The 18,756-nt window shown below is 32.8% G+C and overlaps 1 protein-coding gene across 1 annotated transcript in view; it reads left to right on the top strand.

Moving 5' to 3' along the window:
- LOC129226983 (myelin regulatory factor-like) overlaps positions 1-18,756 on the top strand; it is an 80,733-nt gene that overhangs the window by 22,063 nt on the left and 39,914 nt on the right. Inside the window, exons 8-10 of the mRNA XM_054861612.1 lie at positions 670-746; positions 5,921-6,122; positions 8,019-8,099. Of these exons, the coding sequence (XP_054717587.1) occupies positions 670-746; positions 5,921-6,122; positions 8,019-8,099 (360 nt within the window). The remainder of the gene's footprint in view (positions 1-669; positions 747-5,920; positions 6,123-8,018; positions 8,100-18,756) is intronic.

Here is an 18,756-nt window from a genome sequence, read left to right as displayed (position 1 = left end):
TATCAGCCAAGCCTGGCAACCCTAAGCGAGTATAAAATTTTAAAGCGAGGAGAGACAAATTTTCATTGTTATGGTTGCAAATCGTCTGCCTGATGTGTCAACTCACAGTTTACTTCGAGGCTTAACTCAATTTGACTTTATATTAAAAAACTGTTTTTTGTAAAAAATCGCATTTTTACAGAAAAAACACTGATGTAGATGAACTTAGAATGCAAAACTACAATTAAATCCAAAATTTTATCCAAATCGTTAGAGCCGTTTCCGAGATAAGAAATATATATATACCCACAAGAATTGCTCGTTTTAAGATATAAGAATATTGTTCTGTTTTGGTGTCCCAATGTTCTCTACATTGGTGCATGGTTAACGAAATTGTTGCTTGTTCCAAAAAAAGGTCAGATTACTCATGACAGATTCAATTCAAAATTCTGACATTTATTTTTTAGAAATAGGTGATTTAAAACTTGTTTGCATTAAATTTTCATCAGTTTTAGAATGATTAATCAAATATTTGGGAGACAACTTTCAACTACAGCACTGCACACATCTAGCATATGTTTGTGCTTAAATTTCTCTCCTATAGCTATTAGAAATTTTTTGCCACTCCTAGTAAGTAATATGAAAAGAAATGAATGTGCATTTGCTGAGTGTAATTTATATATATTTCAGGTAGAATCTCCTAGCCAAACAATAAAAGTTGAGCAGTCACAATCAGATAGAAGTAAAAGGCCATTTCATCCAGTTCCGTAAGTTATAACCTGTTTCTAAAATGAAACATACATATGTTTTCTGTCATATTTTTTGTATTGTTTTTTATTCTCAACATTTGGAATATTTCCAAGGGAGGAGGTTAACAAAGGATCATATGCAATGTAAATTATAACAAGAAAAACACACCTCTTATGTGTAAATTCATTAACTTTTCAAAGCCAGAGGGCCAAAAATTGACCACCTTCTGACCTTCCTAAGGGAGGGGCATGTTGTTCTTGTATACAAACAATTTGCAATAGCTGCTGATCTTGTTAGTTGGAATGAAAAATCATCAAACTAAGAATGAACTTATGATGGTTTGCAACAAATTTAAATTGCAGCTTTCAGTGGGGAAACATTCTACTTTGATGAAAAACTCTGCAAAAAAAATAGTTAAAAGATTTTGAATCCCTTTAGAATATTCTATTTATTTAAGGTAGGATATAACTTAAGACAATAAATAAATAACCCAATCGTGACTTGTATCTTGGTTGGTTAAAGGCACAATGTGTTATGTCCAGACAGTCATACCTGCTAGTGCAAATACAGAGGCGTAAAAAAGGCCATAAGATCTTATATTTATCTGTTTAGCTACCTCTCGGTCAATGCAGGCATGTCATTTAAGAGTATTATAACAAGACATTCAAATTTATAACAAACATCATATTTCAGATGCATGATATGCTCTTGAAGCCAAAAAATTTTGTTAGTACCTTCAAACTCCTGTTCCAATATCTGTTTATCATGCAGCAATTTAGTTGAAGATTAGTTATGTGAGAATTAATGCTCAATTTGTTCATCCAGTCTCCATTTATCCAGATCTCTGGTTAATCTAGATCATATTTGCATAGTTTGAAAAAAGTTTTATATGCACATAACTAATAATTTTAACTTATAGGCATGTCCATGAAACTAGGGACATCACAGTAAAAAAAAAAAACTTAATTGTATCAGCAATTTTTTTCTTTCATATGAGGTAAAAAAGACTATTTTTTATAAAACGATGCGAAAAAAGTTATAAACACATTTTTTGTAAGTGTTATGGCTAAATTTTGAAAACACTACTCAGTGACCATGCATTGTTGCATTAGCGATTCTAAAAGTTAATCTTTTTTTTTTTTCACTTAAGAAATTATTTGCTATGTCTACAATCTTATTTTTTATTGAAATGTGGTTTATCTAGGAAGAGATTAGACCAACAAAGAAACTTTAAACTGTTATAATTGTTTTATAGCAAATATTTTTAAATTAGGACTTATACTCTAATGTAACATCAGTCACAAAATTGTATAAAAGTTTGCATTGTTTAAACAAAAACAAACCCAAGTTTATAAAAAGTCATATTCTCTTTATTTGTGTTGATATCTTTAGTATTAATCCTTTAAATAATTTAGAAATAGTTGAATTTAATTATTTAAACTATGTAACATCAGTCACAGTAACATCAGTCACATTTCTCTTTTCGTTAGTAAACCTCAAACAATTTGCAGAAATAGCATTGACTGCAGCAGAAAGGCAAAAAAGGGGGCGATACAAATTAAGAAATGAAGGAAAATATGAAAATTACAAAAACTAAAACAAAGTAGAAGATGAAAAGAGCGGATGATAAAAAATAAAATAATTTTTCAAAACCTAAAATAATTATCAAAGTTAGTTTAGAACCCTTAACAGGGGAAGAGCGGTATCACAGACCGCTCAAAAGTTCATCCAACCACCCCTATTTTATTTTCAGCCCGATTGAATGGTTTTTCCCTATAGCTTTTTGTTTTTTGACCTTGAACACCTCCCTTGCTTATCGGGATGTTTTGGCAGGTGCATCTGGTTTAAATTTCATTGTATTCTTTAGAAGCGGTCTGTGAGACAGCTCCTCCCTTTCAGTGTTACAATTTTCAGCAGTAATGGACATGTCTCTTAACGTTAGAACCCGCAGATATAGGTTCATTTATCTTATCTGCGTTATGCGGAAGAAATGCAAAATATTCTAGATGAGGTTGAGAATTGTTTGAAATGTTTGCAAAAATTACGCAATGATGTTCTAAGGACAATAAAGGCTGAATTATTCCTGGAAATAGGACATGAAATACTAATAGTCAAAATTTTCCCGTAATGTGATATAATCAATTTTCTGCTATTAAAATGCCCTTTAGATATTAAACAACTAAAATAAAATCATTAATTGATAATAGATCTATGTTTATTACGAATTATAAATTTTTTACTGCAGATTATGATTTATCTCAAAAAATCTTTAGGCATTTGTTAAATTTCCTCGGAAAGGGTATATTTCAGTTCAAAATTTAAAAATATTTTTCCCCATGCTAACAAAAGTGCAAAGAATAGTTAAAGGAATTTACAGGAATGTATCTTAATTACACAATTTTAAAAAAAATGAAAGTAGAGCGGTCTCTGAGACCTGACGTCCCCGGTTACGACCTACTTTTTCACCTCTCCTGTTACGGGTTAGAATAAAATTGAAAAGAGAAATTAGGTGAAGAAGTAGAACAAGTAAGAACAAATTTAAGGTATTGAAGTCCCAGGTTTAAATTAGCAGCTACATTGCCCTCTTTAAAATAATGAAACCTTGGTAAAATCTGTTAGTCATTCAAAGCGCTGTTTGTTATATCTTCACAAAAGAAAACTGCTGCTGGAAAATATTTTCTGGCATGAAATTTGATAAATAGATACTCCTAGTTCTTCATGTATTACAAATACAAATACAAAAGTGACGACCAGCAACAGGCTCTGGGCCCAGCTAGACTGGTCCTAGTCAATTTACAATCCCCAGTGAAGATCAATGGCCCTCTTAAAACTGTCTACTCCCTTGCTCATTATCATCTCTTCCGGTAAGCTGTTCCAAGGTTCCATTACCCTGCTAAAATAATAATTTTTCCTAATATCCATGTTAGCCTGAGATTTAAATAGCTTAAAACAATGATCCCTTGACCTGTTTTCAGTGCTAAACTTCAGCCCCGTAACATCTTTCGTTTTAATAAATTTAAACAGCTGAATCATGTCCCCTCGGTCTCTTCTTTGCTCAAGAACAAATTTATGGTATTGAAGTCCCAGGTTTAAATTAGCAGCTACATTGCCCTCTTTAAAATAATGAAACCTTGGTAAAATCTGTTAGTCATTCAAAGCGCTGTTTGTTATATCTTCACAAAAGAAAACTGCTGCTGAAAAATATTTTCTGGCATGAAATTTGATAAGCAGATACTCCTAGTTCTTCATGTATTACATTTGAATAAAAGTGCTACATCATCAATACAGAAATATTTCTACATATCACAGCTTCATGCAAATTTCAAAGCTATCACCATCCGACTTGCAGCCATGTTATAAAGTTATATTGGAGTAATACTTTTTTTTAAAAAAAATTCAGAAGCTGTAGCAGGTGTTAAGCAACAACCCTTTTTTTACAGTAAAGGAGGGAATAACTTCCAGCAGAACATGTTTCAAAATTTTTGACTGCAACTAGAGAACAGGTTGTTGAAGAATATGACAAACAATTGTATCGCGAGAAGTCAGATGCATTGAAATTGAAAACTTGGAGTATTTAGTAACTGTCAAAATTCAAGCAGTAAAACATTGGAAATAGCATGTCAATGTGGCTGAAAGTTATTATTCACATGAGAAAAGAATAAAATATTTAGCGCACTAGAAGTAGTAAAGGCAAGAAAACTTTTTATTTTATGAAATACATCAAAAATATAACTTTTAAAACTTTATAAGTGAACTTTTCTAGTATTTTAAATACAATTTTATAATATTAAATGCTAATTTTATTTTCAAGGAGAAATAATTTATAATTGCAGCAATTATTGTAAACGTAACATCAGTCACAAAATCCTTGTATCATCAGTCACGGATGTTAAATATTTTTTATGCTTTTAGTTTTTAAGTTATTTTAAAACAAAGTGTTTCATCAAGTTTATCTTTATTTTAAGGGGAAGAAATCTGTTTAGATTTTACGCTATTAGTTTGAAGGGAATTTCAAATTATATATAAGTCACTTTTCTCAAGGTCTCTTCTGCGTAACATCAGTCACATTTCTTTATTTTCCTTAAATTCATACAAACTTTTTTTCCTCAAGTCTGAAAACAACTGTGAGGGCAGTGATGTACCGTATCATGATATTTTAGATCAATATCAAAAGAAACAAAATTTAATTTCAAGACAGTGCTAAATTTATAAGTTAAAAATAGTCAAATTGTAACTTCAGTCACCGTGGACAGACCTTTATGACAACTGAAATATTAGTACACCAAACATTTGCTTTTCATTTTGATTAGGTGTACAACTCCTGCATAGTCAGTACAATAAATTATAGCAATCTAATAAACGTCATGGCATACTTCCGAGCATCAGTCCGACACCATACACCACTGCAGCGGAACTATAAATGATAAAAGTGTTTGCATGAAACAATTCTATGTACGTGAGATGCACCACCAGCTCAGTCATTTCCAGCCAAGGATTGCAGTTTCATGCTTATTAGCACTCATCAACTCTGGTCTGCTAATTCTATATTAGAGTTTAGAGAGTAGAGAAACAGTTTGTTTCGCACTCTTGGCTTCCTTAAGAGGTTTTCCATCTCCAGCTCAGTCACTTTCCTATGCCGGGCTGATGAATGCTAATAAGCACGAAACTGCAGTCCTCGGCTGGAAATGACTGAGCTGGCGGTGTATTTCACGTATTTTTGCTTTAGCCCTGGCTAATGGGCGGTAATTTACTGAATACAATTCTATGTAGTTTGGTTACAGAGCATTATTTGTTTTGTTTACCTGAATTATCTGGATTGTCTTTGGCCCCGGTTACTCCTGAGAAACGAGATTGTATTGTACTAATGTGATTGTGATAGTAATAAATAGATCAGTTCATATTCAACAATATGTTTGCTATAAAAAGCCCAAAATTTTTTGAGACTCAAATGCCTTGTATTCCCCTAAAGTGAAGCGCTATTTTTGTATGAATTTTTAGGGCCCATGGTTTGGTTCGCAAACCACATCATAATTTTTTAAAAGCAAGCCTTCCCCTTCCATAGAAAATGATTGTCTTTATTCTCCTACTTTATAAAAATAGACAATGACATTGTTTTACTACTTTAATTGTTTAGTTAGTTTCTATAATCTTCAATTTGCTTTAAGTTAAGCATTTTCTTTTAAATTTTCAGCCTGGATCTTAATCCTGACCAAGTTGTTAAAACAACTGTCGGCCGCCTCCATTTCAGCGAAACGACGTCCAACAACATGAGGAAGAAAGGTAAACCAAACCCAGACCAAAGGTATTTTTACCTTGTGGTCAGTTTGTGTGTTGCTTCCGGAGACCTGAACTACACAGTAATTGCTCATTCGTCGGAAAGAATTATTGTACGGGTATGTATGGTAAATATTCCATTAAAAATATTGGTTTGATAATGCATTAACCGTTTTCATGTTTGACTGCTGTGTAAGGCAATCGGTAAGTCACGAAAGTACAAGCTTGAAACGAAATTGAAAAGTGGTCAAACCTGATGAAGTAAAGTAAGAAAAACAACGTTAAAAAAAGCACAAATTTGCCAATAACAGCAGACAATATCTTTAATACTGTCCTTTCCCTATCCCCCTTTTATTTCCCATTCATTTTCATCTATCTTCCTTTGTTTATTTTTACCTTTTTTGTCTTGTTGACCCCCCTCCTTATTTTCTTCTATTTATCTTTATTTTTCCTTTTTTCGAATATTTTTGTTCCTGTTTATTTTATTTCGTGGTGTTTTTTTCTTCCATTCAGCTTTTCCTTTCTTGCGGTTCACGGTTTCCTACATTTTCTTTTTTTAAGCTTCCGCTTAATCTTTGTCTAATTGAATTCTTTCTTTCTGGGTTCTGTACCTAAGAGAAAGCTCTTGGCCTGTGCTAGCATTCCTATTGGTTCCTGATCGGTTTATAATTTTCTCATGGCTAATCCGCTATTTCTATCTTTTAAGCTGCATGCTTATCTGCTCTTGGCTTTTGTCGGATGTCTTTTCATCCATAAGCTCATTACATTTTGCATTGAAAAAGGCATTCCCTGCAACGCCTAAACACGTGTCTGCTGTTATTGGCAAATTTGTGCTTTTTTTAATGTTGTTTTTCTTACTTTACTGTTCAGCACTAAGATATTTATTTATCTTACCTGATGAAGGTCTCAACATTTGTGCATTGGTGATTCAATGACTATCCCTTATTTATTTAGCAACATAAAATAACATGACATTAAAAACTGGTAAACAAAACAAAGCAATGATAAATCCCTCTATAATGATAATATTTTGTACGATCCAGGAATTTGCATGCATAAATGTACATTTTACTTCAACTTAACTAGTTTGTACAGTTTTAAACTTGTTTGAAATGTTTTTCTAGATAATGAATACTAATTCCTTTTCCTGCTGATTGTCTCCCCTAGCAAAACTCTAATTTTTTGCTTAAAATCCTTTGCATCAGTCACTTCCTAATGATAGTAATCAAGTGCTCTTTTGAAACTATGATAATGTATGTAAGTGCAGCTTCTGGCAAACGTCCAAGTGTGTGCAATAATGTCTAATCACATACAGTCGAACCTCGTTAGCACAGAATTTGCGGGGCCATGATAATTATTTCGTGTTAGCCTGATGTCATTTTTTCCGATAAATCAGCAAGTAATTGTTAACTCACAAGACCAGACAAGTATTTTGTGTAAAACAATGTTTCACGTTAAGCGGAGATACCGGTTTGGGAGGCAGAAATGTTTTTCATGAATTTTTTCAACAGAGAAGGAATAATTTGAATTTGTTCAAACTTGAAGGATATTTTGTTCATATCCTTCAGTCATTTCTGCCAGAAATAGAAGAATTAGAAGCCAATGTCCATGGATGGTCACCATCAGAATTTGTTGCTATTGAGCATTCCTGAAGTCACAATTTTTATCTGTGAACATTACAATTTTTATTATCGTTAACAACATATTTCCTCAGAATATGACCTAATTCTGGTTAAAAAAATAAAACATTTCATGCTTTTGCGGTGTTTTATCACAAATTTCATGTTTTTTATTTTTGTTCACCTTTTTCCCATCACATTGGAACTAAATGGAATTTTGAATTTAAATTTTGGCAACATATTCTTGAATAGTTCTGCTAGCATTTTATGACATTAAAAATATGGATTTTTTGACCCGTAAACTGGTTTCCCCCTTAAGCGATTTTGTGTTAAAGAGGTTTGACTGTATTTGGAATATTTTTGTCCTTAATTTTCAGTTAATACATTGCTTTTTAGGCATCTAATCCTGGACAATTTGAAAACGATATGGAGCTTTCCTGGCAAAGAGGTCAACTTGCTGATTCTATTTATCATGCAGTAAGATGGGTTTTCCTCTTGTTTTGTATAAATTTTTATATATAAAGATCCATAATCTTTAATATATAAAGATTTGAAAGCTACTGTTAATGTGATTTTATACTTTTTTGTTTGTTTGGCGAAACATTTATTATTGCCAAAGAAAAAACATCTGCTTCACTTGCAAAAGTGCTGGGTTCTGGTAGCATGGTCATTTGGCGCATTAGACGCTGAGCAGTTCAGTCTGGGATTATTGTTTTAAAGCAACCGTAAATGAATTCATTGTTTTGGTGATTTGTTTTGAAAGAAAAGAAACTTTTGATTTGTTTTTATCCGAGTGAAATGTACATCATTTTCTTATTTTTTCTGACGATTTTGGAATGTTCCACAGGATGCTTTTGTTTTTTTCGTTAGAGGGATAAATTATGATAGTGTTGTTACTGGGCAAGTTTGGCGAAAAACAATAGAATTGCGGAATTACAATAAAATTGCGGAATTTTGAAAGATATTATCTGATATCTTTTTTTGTTTATTTTTCTAAATATTTTAAATTGCAGTAAAAACCTCTTACGCTGAATAGAATTTTAAAGCGACTGTAAATCTAATTTAATGATTTGACAAGAAGTTTTCAATTCTAAAGAAACTTTAATAGGTTTTTTTTTTGGAGAGGTGTGTACACATTTTATGTAAAAAAAATTATCATTTCGCATTAGAGGGGGAGGGGGTATTAATTATTTTTATTCAACTGACTTTCACTAAATTTTTAGCTTGGGCATCGCTGTGAGGGTACTGCTAGTAAATAAATAAGTGAATAAAATTTTTAATAGCAGTGACTGTCATTTTGCCTAAGAGTCACTATTCTTCTGTAGGCTTTTTTTTAGTTCCATTTTGGTTGAAATAAATAAATAAATGAATAAAATTTTTAATAGCAGTGATAATCATATACAGTAGAACCTCTCAATAAGGGACACTACGGGGACCGGAAATTTTGTCCCTTAAATAGAGGTGTCCCTTCTTAGGAGGTGTATGAAATGTAATATATTAACTCGGTATAATTTTGTAAGAAACATAAGCTATTAATATTTAAGATAAAATATTAAAAATGATTTATTTTGAATAAAATTCAAAATTGCCTAAATTTTAAAATTTACTCTTTTATTAATTAAAATTTAATCAAATATTTAATAAAAGTAAAGTTTTGTAACATACATGAATTGTTTTGAAGTAATACCCTGCTTGGAATTGCTTGATTTCATGCAATTTAAAATTCAATACAATATAAATTTCAATCAGAGTTCATATCTCAAGTTTTTTACACAAAGCAATTCATGGGCCCTTGACTATCCATTAGTTGTTGACATACAAGAATTTTCAATACATCATATTAGTACATTGTTAATGTCAAACTAGTTGAACTTACAGTCTTAATTCCAGTAAATCCAGTCCAATCCCAGCAATACCTTTAGACCCCTTCAAAAAGGGGTCTAAAGGTATTGCTTGGAATTATGCTGGGAATTATAGACCTGTAAGTTTGACTTCGGTGATTTGTAAGATTTTCGAAACATTGATCAAAATTAAGATCATGAAGTTCTTAGAGACTAATAGTCTGTTGACTAGTTTGCAGTATGGTTTTAGGAAAGGTAAATCCTGTACTACTAATTTATTGCATTTCTACGACAAGGTTACCTCAGCTTTAGACAACAAGAAATGTGCGGATATTGTTTATATTGATTTTCAAAAAGCTTTTGACAAGGTACCGCATGTTGCTCTTCTCAGCAAGTTAGCTGACATTGGAATAGGAGGAAAAACTTTACTTTGGGTTAGGAATTGGCTGACCGGAAGGAAACAAAGGGTAGTTGTAAGGGGAAATTACTCTGATTGGAGTGATGTTTTAAGTGGGGTTCCTCAGGGATCAGTTTTAGGGCCTCTTTTGTTTATTATATTTATGAATGACATCAATGAAAATATTTCTGGAAGCATGAATTGTTTTGCTGACGATGTGAAAGTTATGGGGATTGTCGAAAATGAAGAACAAGTAAAACAGCTGCAAGAGGATTTAGATCATATTACTAAGTGGGCAGATAAATGGGGTATGGCAGTTAATGTAGGGAAATGTCAAGTGCTACACTTAGGTCATGGAAATAAACGTATGAGATATCGTTTACAGGGTTCAGTCATAAATCAGGCAGAAAATGTTATGGATCTGGGTATCTTTATAAATCAGGACTTCAAGTTTAGTCAACAGTGCAGTATTGCTAGTAACAAAGCCAACAAAATGCTTGGGTTCATCAATAGATCTATTTCTAACAAAGCTAAGAAAGTTCTTCTGCCTTTATATAGGAGTTTAGTAAGACCTCATTTGGAGTATGCTGTTCAGTTTTGGTCGCCTTATCTGAAGAAAGATATTTTTGTATTAGAAAGGGTTCAAAGAAGGGTAACTAAATTAGTAAAGGGACTCTCAGATTTAGATTATGATACCAGACTTAATAGGCTTAACATGTATAGCCTGGAGCAAAGGTGAGTCAGAGGGGACATGATTCAGTTATTTAAATTTATCAAAATGAAAGATGTAAATGGATTAAATTTTTGCGGTTAAAGCAGGACAAGGGGTCATTGTTTTAAGCTATTTAAATCTCAGGCTAACTTGGAATTCAGGAAAAACTGCTACTTTAGCAGGGCGTGGGCACTTGGAATAGCTTACCGGAAGAGGCGGTAATGAGCAAGGGAGTGGATAGCTTTAAGAGGGTCATTGATCTTCATTGGGGACTAATTAATTGACTAGGACTAGCCTAGCTGGGCCCAGAGCCTGTTGCTGGTCGTCACATTTGTATTTGTATTTATTTGTATAAATTCAATACTTTATATGCATTTATACATTAGTTTTTGTAAGTTTTCTCTGAAACTTTCCCTTAAATAGAATGTCTCTTATTCAGAGGCAAATACATACAGGTTCTAATTCAAAGGGACTGGGACCAGAAAGAAGTCCCTTAAATAGAGGTGTCCCTTATTCGGAGGTACTACTGTATATTTTATGAGTTTTTATTCTATTACCAATATACTACTGCAATTGCCTTTTCAATGAAATTATAAAATTGTGTTCTATTACTGTAATGTAAGTGAAAATGGTATATATTCAAAACATTGACAAATCACTTTGCTTTTTAAAAGTTTCTCCGTGCTTATGCAAATATGCAAATATAACAGCATTAAGATTCTAATAAAGTTTATTTTATTATAAATTAAGTTCTATAATAGTTTTATAAGCATTAAATTATTCTTTTAGTAAGATTTTAATAAAAGGGACGTTTTTCATACATACCTCCCTTTGTTGTATAACTTAAATATTTATTATACCTTTCCATATCTCCAGTGGTTAATAGTAGTATGTCGTTATTGTATAGAAAAGGTACATGCCGGTATTTCAACTGAAAATCGTTTTATAGTTTTCATCTTATTTTGTTACTGTTGTTATTCGATTTCATGATTTATTGCTTATTTATATCATTTTGGCTCAAGGGCGCCCATATGCAAAATTGTAAGGGGGGGGGCAGATATTTTCCCCATGGGTTAGGGGGGTATTTTCTCCATGGAAACCAATTTCAGGACAGATTACAGTCATTAAAATATTTCATTTTTAACCCTTAAAGTGGAACGCCCCTCTCCCACTAAACTAGTCAAAAATGTCTGACCCACTGTAAAGAATTTGCTCTATTTGGACACATCGCATCCACACGCACGTGCTCCAAAAATGCCAGCTACCTTGTTGTCAACCCCCCCTTCTTTCTCATCAAGGTGGAACCCAAATTGACAGTTCAATGCACTGGTCTCGCCCTGTTCCTTGGAGATTTGAATCCTTTTAGCTATTCAAATACACGTTATCTGGATTTTTCTGTTTTGTTGTGGTTTGCTGAACAAGGAATGATTTCAATTTCGAGCTGCCTGCTTCGTTTTGTAGCAGTAGGAACTAAATTTTTCTTCGCACTTCAGGAATATTATTTCGCAATACGGTCTTCAAATTTTGCTGCAGAAATTACATATTAAAATTCCTTTTCAAAAAGTCATAGTTTATGTTTGGGCGCAAGCAAAATTTAATTTTGTTCAGTACTACGCTAAAAATGTTTATTCCTATTCAATTGTTTGCTTAGCAATTGTTTAGTTCAGTCTTACTAAAAATCAATATCACCTGAATATAGGTAAAAGAGGTACCTATGAGGAATTTTTTCCTCATTTCTTTTTTTTTTTTTTCAAAGAACGTTATGAATTTCTCAGGGCAAAAGTGTTCTACTGATAGAAGTATTTTCTTTGAGTCATGATCTTTATGAGATTTTGAAAGAAAATCTATTCACTTTATGGTGTTTGAAAAAAAAAAAAGAAAAAAGAAAAGGCTTCAATTGTTCAAATGTGCTCCGATTGTGGCCGAATATCGTCATGCCTGGGGCACATACGAACAAGACTTTTTTTTTAAAAAAAAGAGAGGACAATCATCATATTTCAAAGAATTACATTGAAGAGTTTGTGACCTATACCAGGACTGTGGAGTCGGAGTCGGGCTTATTTTGGGGTAAAGGATTCGGAGTCGGAGTCATTCGAAACAGGCCTACTCTGACTCCGGGCTTCTTTTTTTCAATAATATTTACCGACTTTCCTTGCATTTTTTAAATAATTTACCACAAATTAGTTCGATTACAAGTATATAGGCCTACTAATAACAAAATAACTGTCTTTGGCAACCAGCAGACTTGATTGTTTATCATACTTTCTATAATAGCTATTTACGCCGTCCCTTAGTTTGCTTGTTTTTGTACTCTCTTTAACTAATAGCAACTGTCATCAAACGGATTTGTTGCCTAAAGTAATCCTATTCAAATAAAAATAATAACTAGTAAAAGGAATGTATTCCTTGAACAAGCCGGCGCCCGTATCTTGAGAGGAAACTTGAGGGTGTTCGGTAAATTCAAATAAGTGTTGGCGCGGTGAATCCGAAAAAGATCCGATAAAATATATAATCCTTTCCCTTGAGGGAAAGGAACGAATTGAAAATAAATAAATAAAAAAAAAGCCGGCGTCGAAGTTGAACGATTCAAAATCCAGTAGCCGGAGTCGAACATTTTCCTTCCGACTCCACTCCTCCGACTAGTACTTTGTTAGTTTAAATTGTACTGTAATGTGTCAAATACAAAAAAAAAAAATAAATAAATAAATTATGAATTACATAACAATGCTCACTGTTAAATTTGAAAGTTTCGTAGTTTGTTCCAATCGCTGGAGACAAAAGAAAAAGAACCTATAAGACTGCACAGCCTAAGAAATATTTTATTGTGTTAAGATTATTTTTATTATACATTGCTATTAGGTTTCACACCTGGTTATTAATGTTTTTAAATGATTTTAAACTGGATTTTTTGTTAATGTTTCGTGTTTAGTTAAAATGTTTCGTGCCTTTTTATTTCCTGTAGTCAGGACTAGATTAGCCTTTAAAATTAGGGAAAACTCGGTCTCATTTCAAGGCCCTCACTTTTAGCTTTTGGAAATTTTTCGAAAATTCTGTGCACATTGATGCAAAACTTATTTGTGCTACTAGTAATATTTACAAAAGTGATCCAGTAGAATTCAATAAAGTTTATTCCACCTTCCCAGCGAATTGAAATTTCGTACATTACACATGTTGTACTGCAATGCTCGACGAATAACGTAGTAAAGCGTTTAAATCAAATTTAACACTTCACAAAAAAAAAAAAAAAAGACATAAATGAGCATTATAACAGAGTTGAACCAAATCCTATGCCATAAAACATAACTTGTGACCACATTTTATTAAATGTATCCTCACCTTTTATTATTATTTATTTCTTCCAAACATTTTTATTTAGCATGCGGCAACGTTAGCAATCTCTTTAAAAATGCTTTTAAAAGCAGAAACTGTAATTGTTAATCACAGTTTTTTATTTATTTTCTGGCTCCCTAAAAATTCTGAGGAGAAGCTCAAGTTTTCTGACTTTTATGGGGGTAATCTGGCCTCCCTGTAGCTGTTCTATAGCACAAAATTCTTGACTAATTATGTAGTAACAAGAAATAAAGAAATACTTAACTATACTTTCTGAATCTACAGTACAAAAGATAATAATAAATTATAATATTTTTTTCTCTAAAATTAATAATAACCTAACATTCATGTTTTAAAAAAGATACCGGAACAGCTCACATGAGCGGCGGTTGTTATGTGTTTACAAGTTCTCCATCTTCTACTTTAGGACTAACTTGCAATAGTAAAGAATTTTTAATTTAATAAAAAAGAAATTAAACATATAGTCATACATTTACGTAAATGTTCATCAGTGGCAGTATCGTGGCGAACGCAATGGGGTCCGCAATGGTGTCCGGCGGCCACCCCCATTATTTTTAGACCATCTCAATGATCTAAGCCCCTATCCCCTCGATTCGTTCTTCTTGTCTGTAAATCTATTTATAGCAGTCATCTCACTGCGTGCACTGTTAAAACCACGTAACAACGAAGTCAAAAATGCTTTCATTTCTTGTATTTCATTATTTACATGACTATATAAACTTGAATATTCATCGTACAGCGTAAATTTATTTAGATTTGTAGTTGCAAAATATGAGGCGGCAAGAAGCTGTAAGAAGGGATGTAAGTTGACTTTTAAAGTTTCGAGTAAAACACGTTTAAATTTTAGATTCTAGATAGACTTTTAATTGATTTTTTTTTCTAAACTATGCTGTTTAGCAACACTAGCCAAAACTTCGAGTTCTATCTCTTGCCCCAAAACAGAAAAGAGGTTCTCCTACCATTTCTACTGATTATCGCCAAATTTTAAAATTTTGGATCTTACATACGTTTGTTTCTCACTGTTTCATAACATTTTAAAACTGTTGAAAAAATAATTGATTGAAATCCTACGATAGAAAACAAGTAACATTATTGTCTTTTGTTGAAAGCATACTTTAAGATGAAAGACTACTTTTCTTCAAGATTGAAGAGAAAGAAGATTCTGTCTTCATCAAATGATAGTTTTTCTTTTTGTTTTTAAATTTTGAAAAAAGTAAATGCGCAAATTATTGTGGTTTTTGGTAATTCCATTAAGTGTTCGTTAAAAATCCCAAAGAAACGATGAAATTTTGCATATTTTTCAAATTTTCAGGAACGTTACCGGCTTTGATATCAGATTTCAATTTTCTTTTCCGCTTCAATTCTTCATCAATAACTGGAACTCTCTGGTCTTATAGTATTTTAAAAATAAAAATGAAGGGTTTTTTTTTAATTATGAAGAAATGGTGGAATTCTTCCATTTTGGAATTTTCTGTTTAGTTGTGGATTGGATTATGATATTCAATTTCATTATCTTTTTACAAAAATTAAGTGTTCACCAATTGCAACGCTTCAGGGTTTATAGCACTTAAAGAAAAGAAAAAAAGATGCAAAATTTTGAAAAAAGTTCCAAAAAACCGGCAAAACTCTCCGCGTTTTCGAATTTTTAAGGCTCGTTCGGCTGTCAAAAGCATGCAATTTCAAAAAAACTTATTTTTTAAGCCGTTGCGTTCACCAATCGCAACTTCTCCGTGCTACATTCACTCGAAAATAATTGTTTTGATTTTTTCGCACCACTCTTCGCTCTTTCTGTTTTACTGAAGAGTATCATTTAAAATTAATACACTCCAATAACATTAATTATATTTTACCAAGTCATTAGCTTAACTTTATTCCGTGTTGTTTTTCATTTGTTACACCTATTTGTTCAGCATCGCAATTCCTATAGCAACATAAGGTTCAAAAATATATGTCTAAGAATGTGACGTTTCAGTACTTATTTAAAAATTGGTTTTCAAGTGAAAACAATGACTCTTTCTTTAAGAAAAACAAAGTTCTACAAATATTATAATTCCAGTAATGTAAGGATGAGTTTTGCTAACTCTCCAAAGCATATCTTAGTTTGTTGTTTGACTTTATTGAATGCACATGTTCTTATCAGTCAGCTGAATCACTGTTCTTTATGAAAAGAACTTGAAAATAAGATTTCCCCCTTCTGATCCTCAAGGGATCTGCATTCATGTGGAAGGACAATACCGAGGACTTCCCCTTTCTCGTTTCGTCTTGCAAACGAAACAATAGAGTACTCTAGCTCGTTTGCTATGGCGTTATGGAGTGCCAGTGTCAGGGTCAGGTATACCCCGCAAGGTGTCCTTGGGGTAGGAAATGGCGCGAAGTTGAGACTGGACTATCAACCAAGCTTTTAACATTTCAATATCAAGCCACCATTTTGATACCACCATTTTCACACCACTAAAACCTCTCGCTGCGGCACCATAGAGTACCACAGCAACCCACTTTGAGAATCCTATCTCTATTTTTTTTTAATCGTTAAATGTTGAATATGAAAAACAATTAAGATCGTGCAATTAAAGGTATCCATACTAGTAAAGCAAAAATTTCCAATGAAAGGTTCACGTATTTTGGAGCAGGGCCGACTCAAGTGGTTTTTTCCCCCAGAACAAAAATGAAAAATGACTCCCCTCCTCACGATAAAAATATTGAAATTTATATATTGTTAATAAATACATGCCAATGAATCTTGAATAAATCTTGCAGATAGATGACCTGCATCGCAAAATAATTCATATATAATAAATGAGCATTTAGCTTTGATAAATAATCATTCCTTGAAGCTCCTTTTTCGATTATATAGGAAAAAAGAAAAAGAAAAGAAGACAAAAATTGAAAGCGAATACTAGAAAAAGCATATCTGGGGCCCTGTGTAACATTTACATGAATTGAAACATTTACATGAGAACTCGAACCTCCTAATTTTGTATAAATGTAATTTTTAATAAAAAATAGTAACAAGTGGCAACCATTTCTTTGGGCACTCATTAAGTCATATCTTCATTCTAAGACAGCGTTGCTTGTTTTTTTTTTTGATGAGTAGAGGTGGAACCCTTATTAATGTTTACTTTTTTCATGGAGCCCTGGATTTTTCTTTACACAATGTAATCTACTATCAGTAATATTAAATGTTAGAATATTTTAATGCATTTTTCATGCAAAAAAATTATAATAGTTCACATGGATATTAAAAAATTTTTTACAGCTTTTTATCTTATTTAATGAAGTTCTGACTTTAATAATTCGTGTTTTAGATATTTCGAGGTAGACCCAGTCCCATTCATCTTGAACTACGGAGATTCAACTATATTTCTGTTCTTGGATTTAGTCACATATATATCCATATTTTTGTAATGAGACAAGGTTAAATTTAACATAACATTTGACTTTAATATTTAACTGAAAGTCTGGGAAAAGTTTGGATATGTACAAACTAAATAATAATCCGTGATCGGTAATATGAGTAAAAATAACTTTGTGAACCAAAGTTACCGTTATGTATGCCTTGATATAGCATTTTTTTTATGCGGCCAGTTTTTACTAGCCGTTGCCCCAACTGTCGCTTTTATTCATAGATAACACCCAAGCGGTCTGAGTATGATGAAGATTAGAACTGGGCCTGAACATCAGTCCCCCTCCCCCAACTAAACTGAAAACTTGGCAAAATTGTTTCAGAAAATGTAGTGGCTGATCAAGGTTCTAGCCTCGAAGGCCAGCGTCCAGACAGAGGCGTAGGAACTTTGTAGAAGTAAGGGGAGCTGGGACACATTATGAGAAGTGTCTGGTATGTAAGGGGCAGAAGCAGTGGCCCCTTAAAATAATTGGGGGGGGCGGACTTTAATTTTTTTTTCTACATATGAAATTAGCTTCGAAGCTTCCATCTCTTTTTTTTATCTTGTATCAATTGTTTGTGGAGAGAATGAGGTGATAAAACTTCTGGTTTTGAAAGAAGATCAGTCAGTACTCGATGATGAGCACGTAAAAATAGAGGAGTTTCGGGGATCCTCCCCCAGAATTTTTTCAGAATTCTTGTTCTAAAAATGAATTTTTAGGCGATCTTTGGTAATGTTAAGGGAAGAAAAGTTTTGAATACCTTCCCTGAAAATGTTTCGAAATTAATGCCTTAAAAACGCGATTGTATACCATATTTGTTGACCTTAGTGAAAATATGACTCGAAGGATTGTCCTCGATCGATTTTTCGAATCGATTTACATCTCCCGCCCAATTTTTCGATTTTGAAGTCTTAAACGTAATTGTAGACAACCTTCAATGATGTCAGAGGAAAAGACTACTAGGGCTCTACTTTGGAAACTTTTAAACTTGAAATCCTACTAGAGAGCGTTTTTCAATGGTGTTATCAGAAAAGGTTCAGAGGTTCCTTCTTGTTAATTTTTTCGAAATTGTAATCGCTAAAACACGCGACTGTGGATCATATTTGTTGGCGTTAGGGGCCCAGCAATTTTTTTAAATTGAAGTCCCAAAAACGGAACATTACATAATCTCCCATGTTGTTGGATGGCAAGGTATGCAGGGACTCTCTTCCGATAATTTTCAAGGAATCGGAGCCTTGAAAACAAAATTTGAAGTGCTCTGTAATAATTTTGGAGGAAAGGGGAGGCTTCGACAGCGTAGCATTTAGAAGAATTTCTTATTTTCTGAGAACTAGAAAAAGGCGAATAGATGAAACAGGTGGGCGGAGAAACAGAACGTTGAAAATGTGTTAAAAAGAAGTGTTCGTTATATATTATATTGTTCAGATAAGTTTTTGTAAAAGTCTTTGA

This window comes from Uloborus diversus, chromosome 7 (assembly GCF_026930045.1).
Source record: "Uloborus diversus isolate 005 chromosome 7, Udiv.v.3.1, whole genome shotgun sequence".
NCBI classification, from domain to species: Eukaryota; Metazoa; Arthropoda; class Arachnida; order Araneae; family Uloboridae; genus Uloborus; species Uloborus diversus.
The sequence above is the reverse complement of the archived record's forward strand: the minus strand, read 5'-3'. Positions and strand labels throughout refer to the sequence as shown.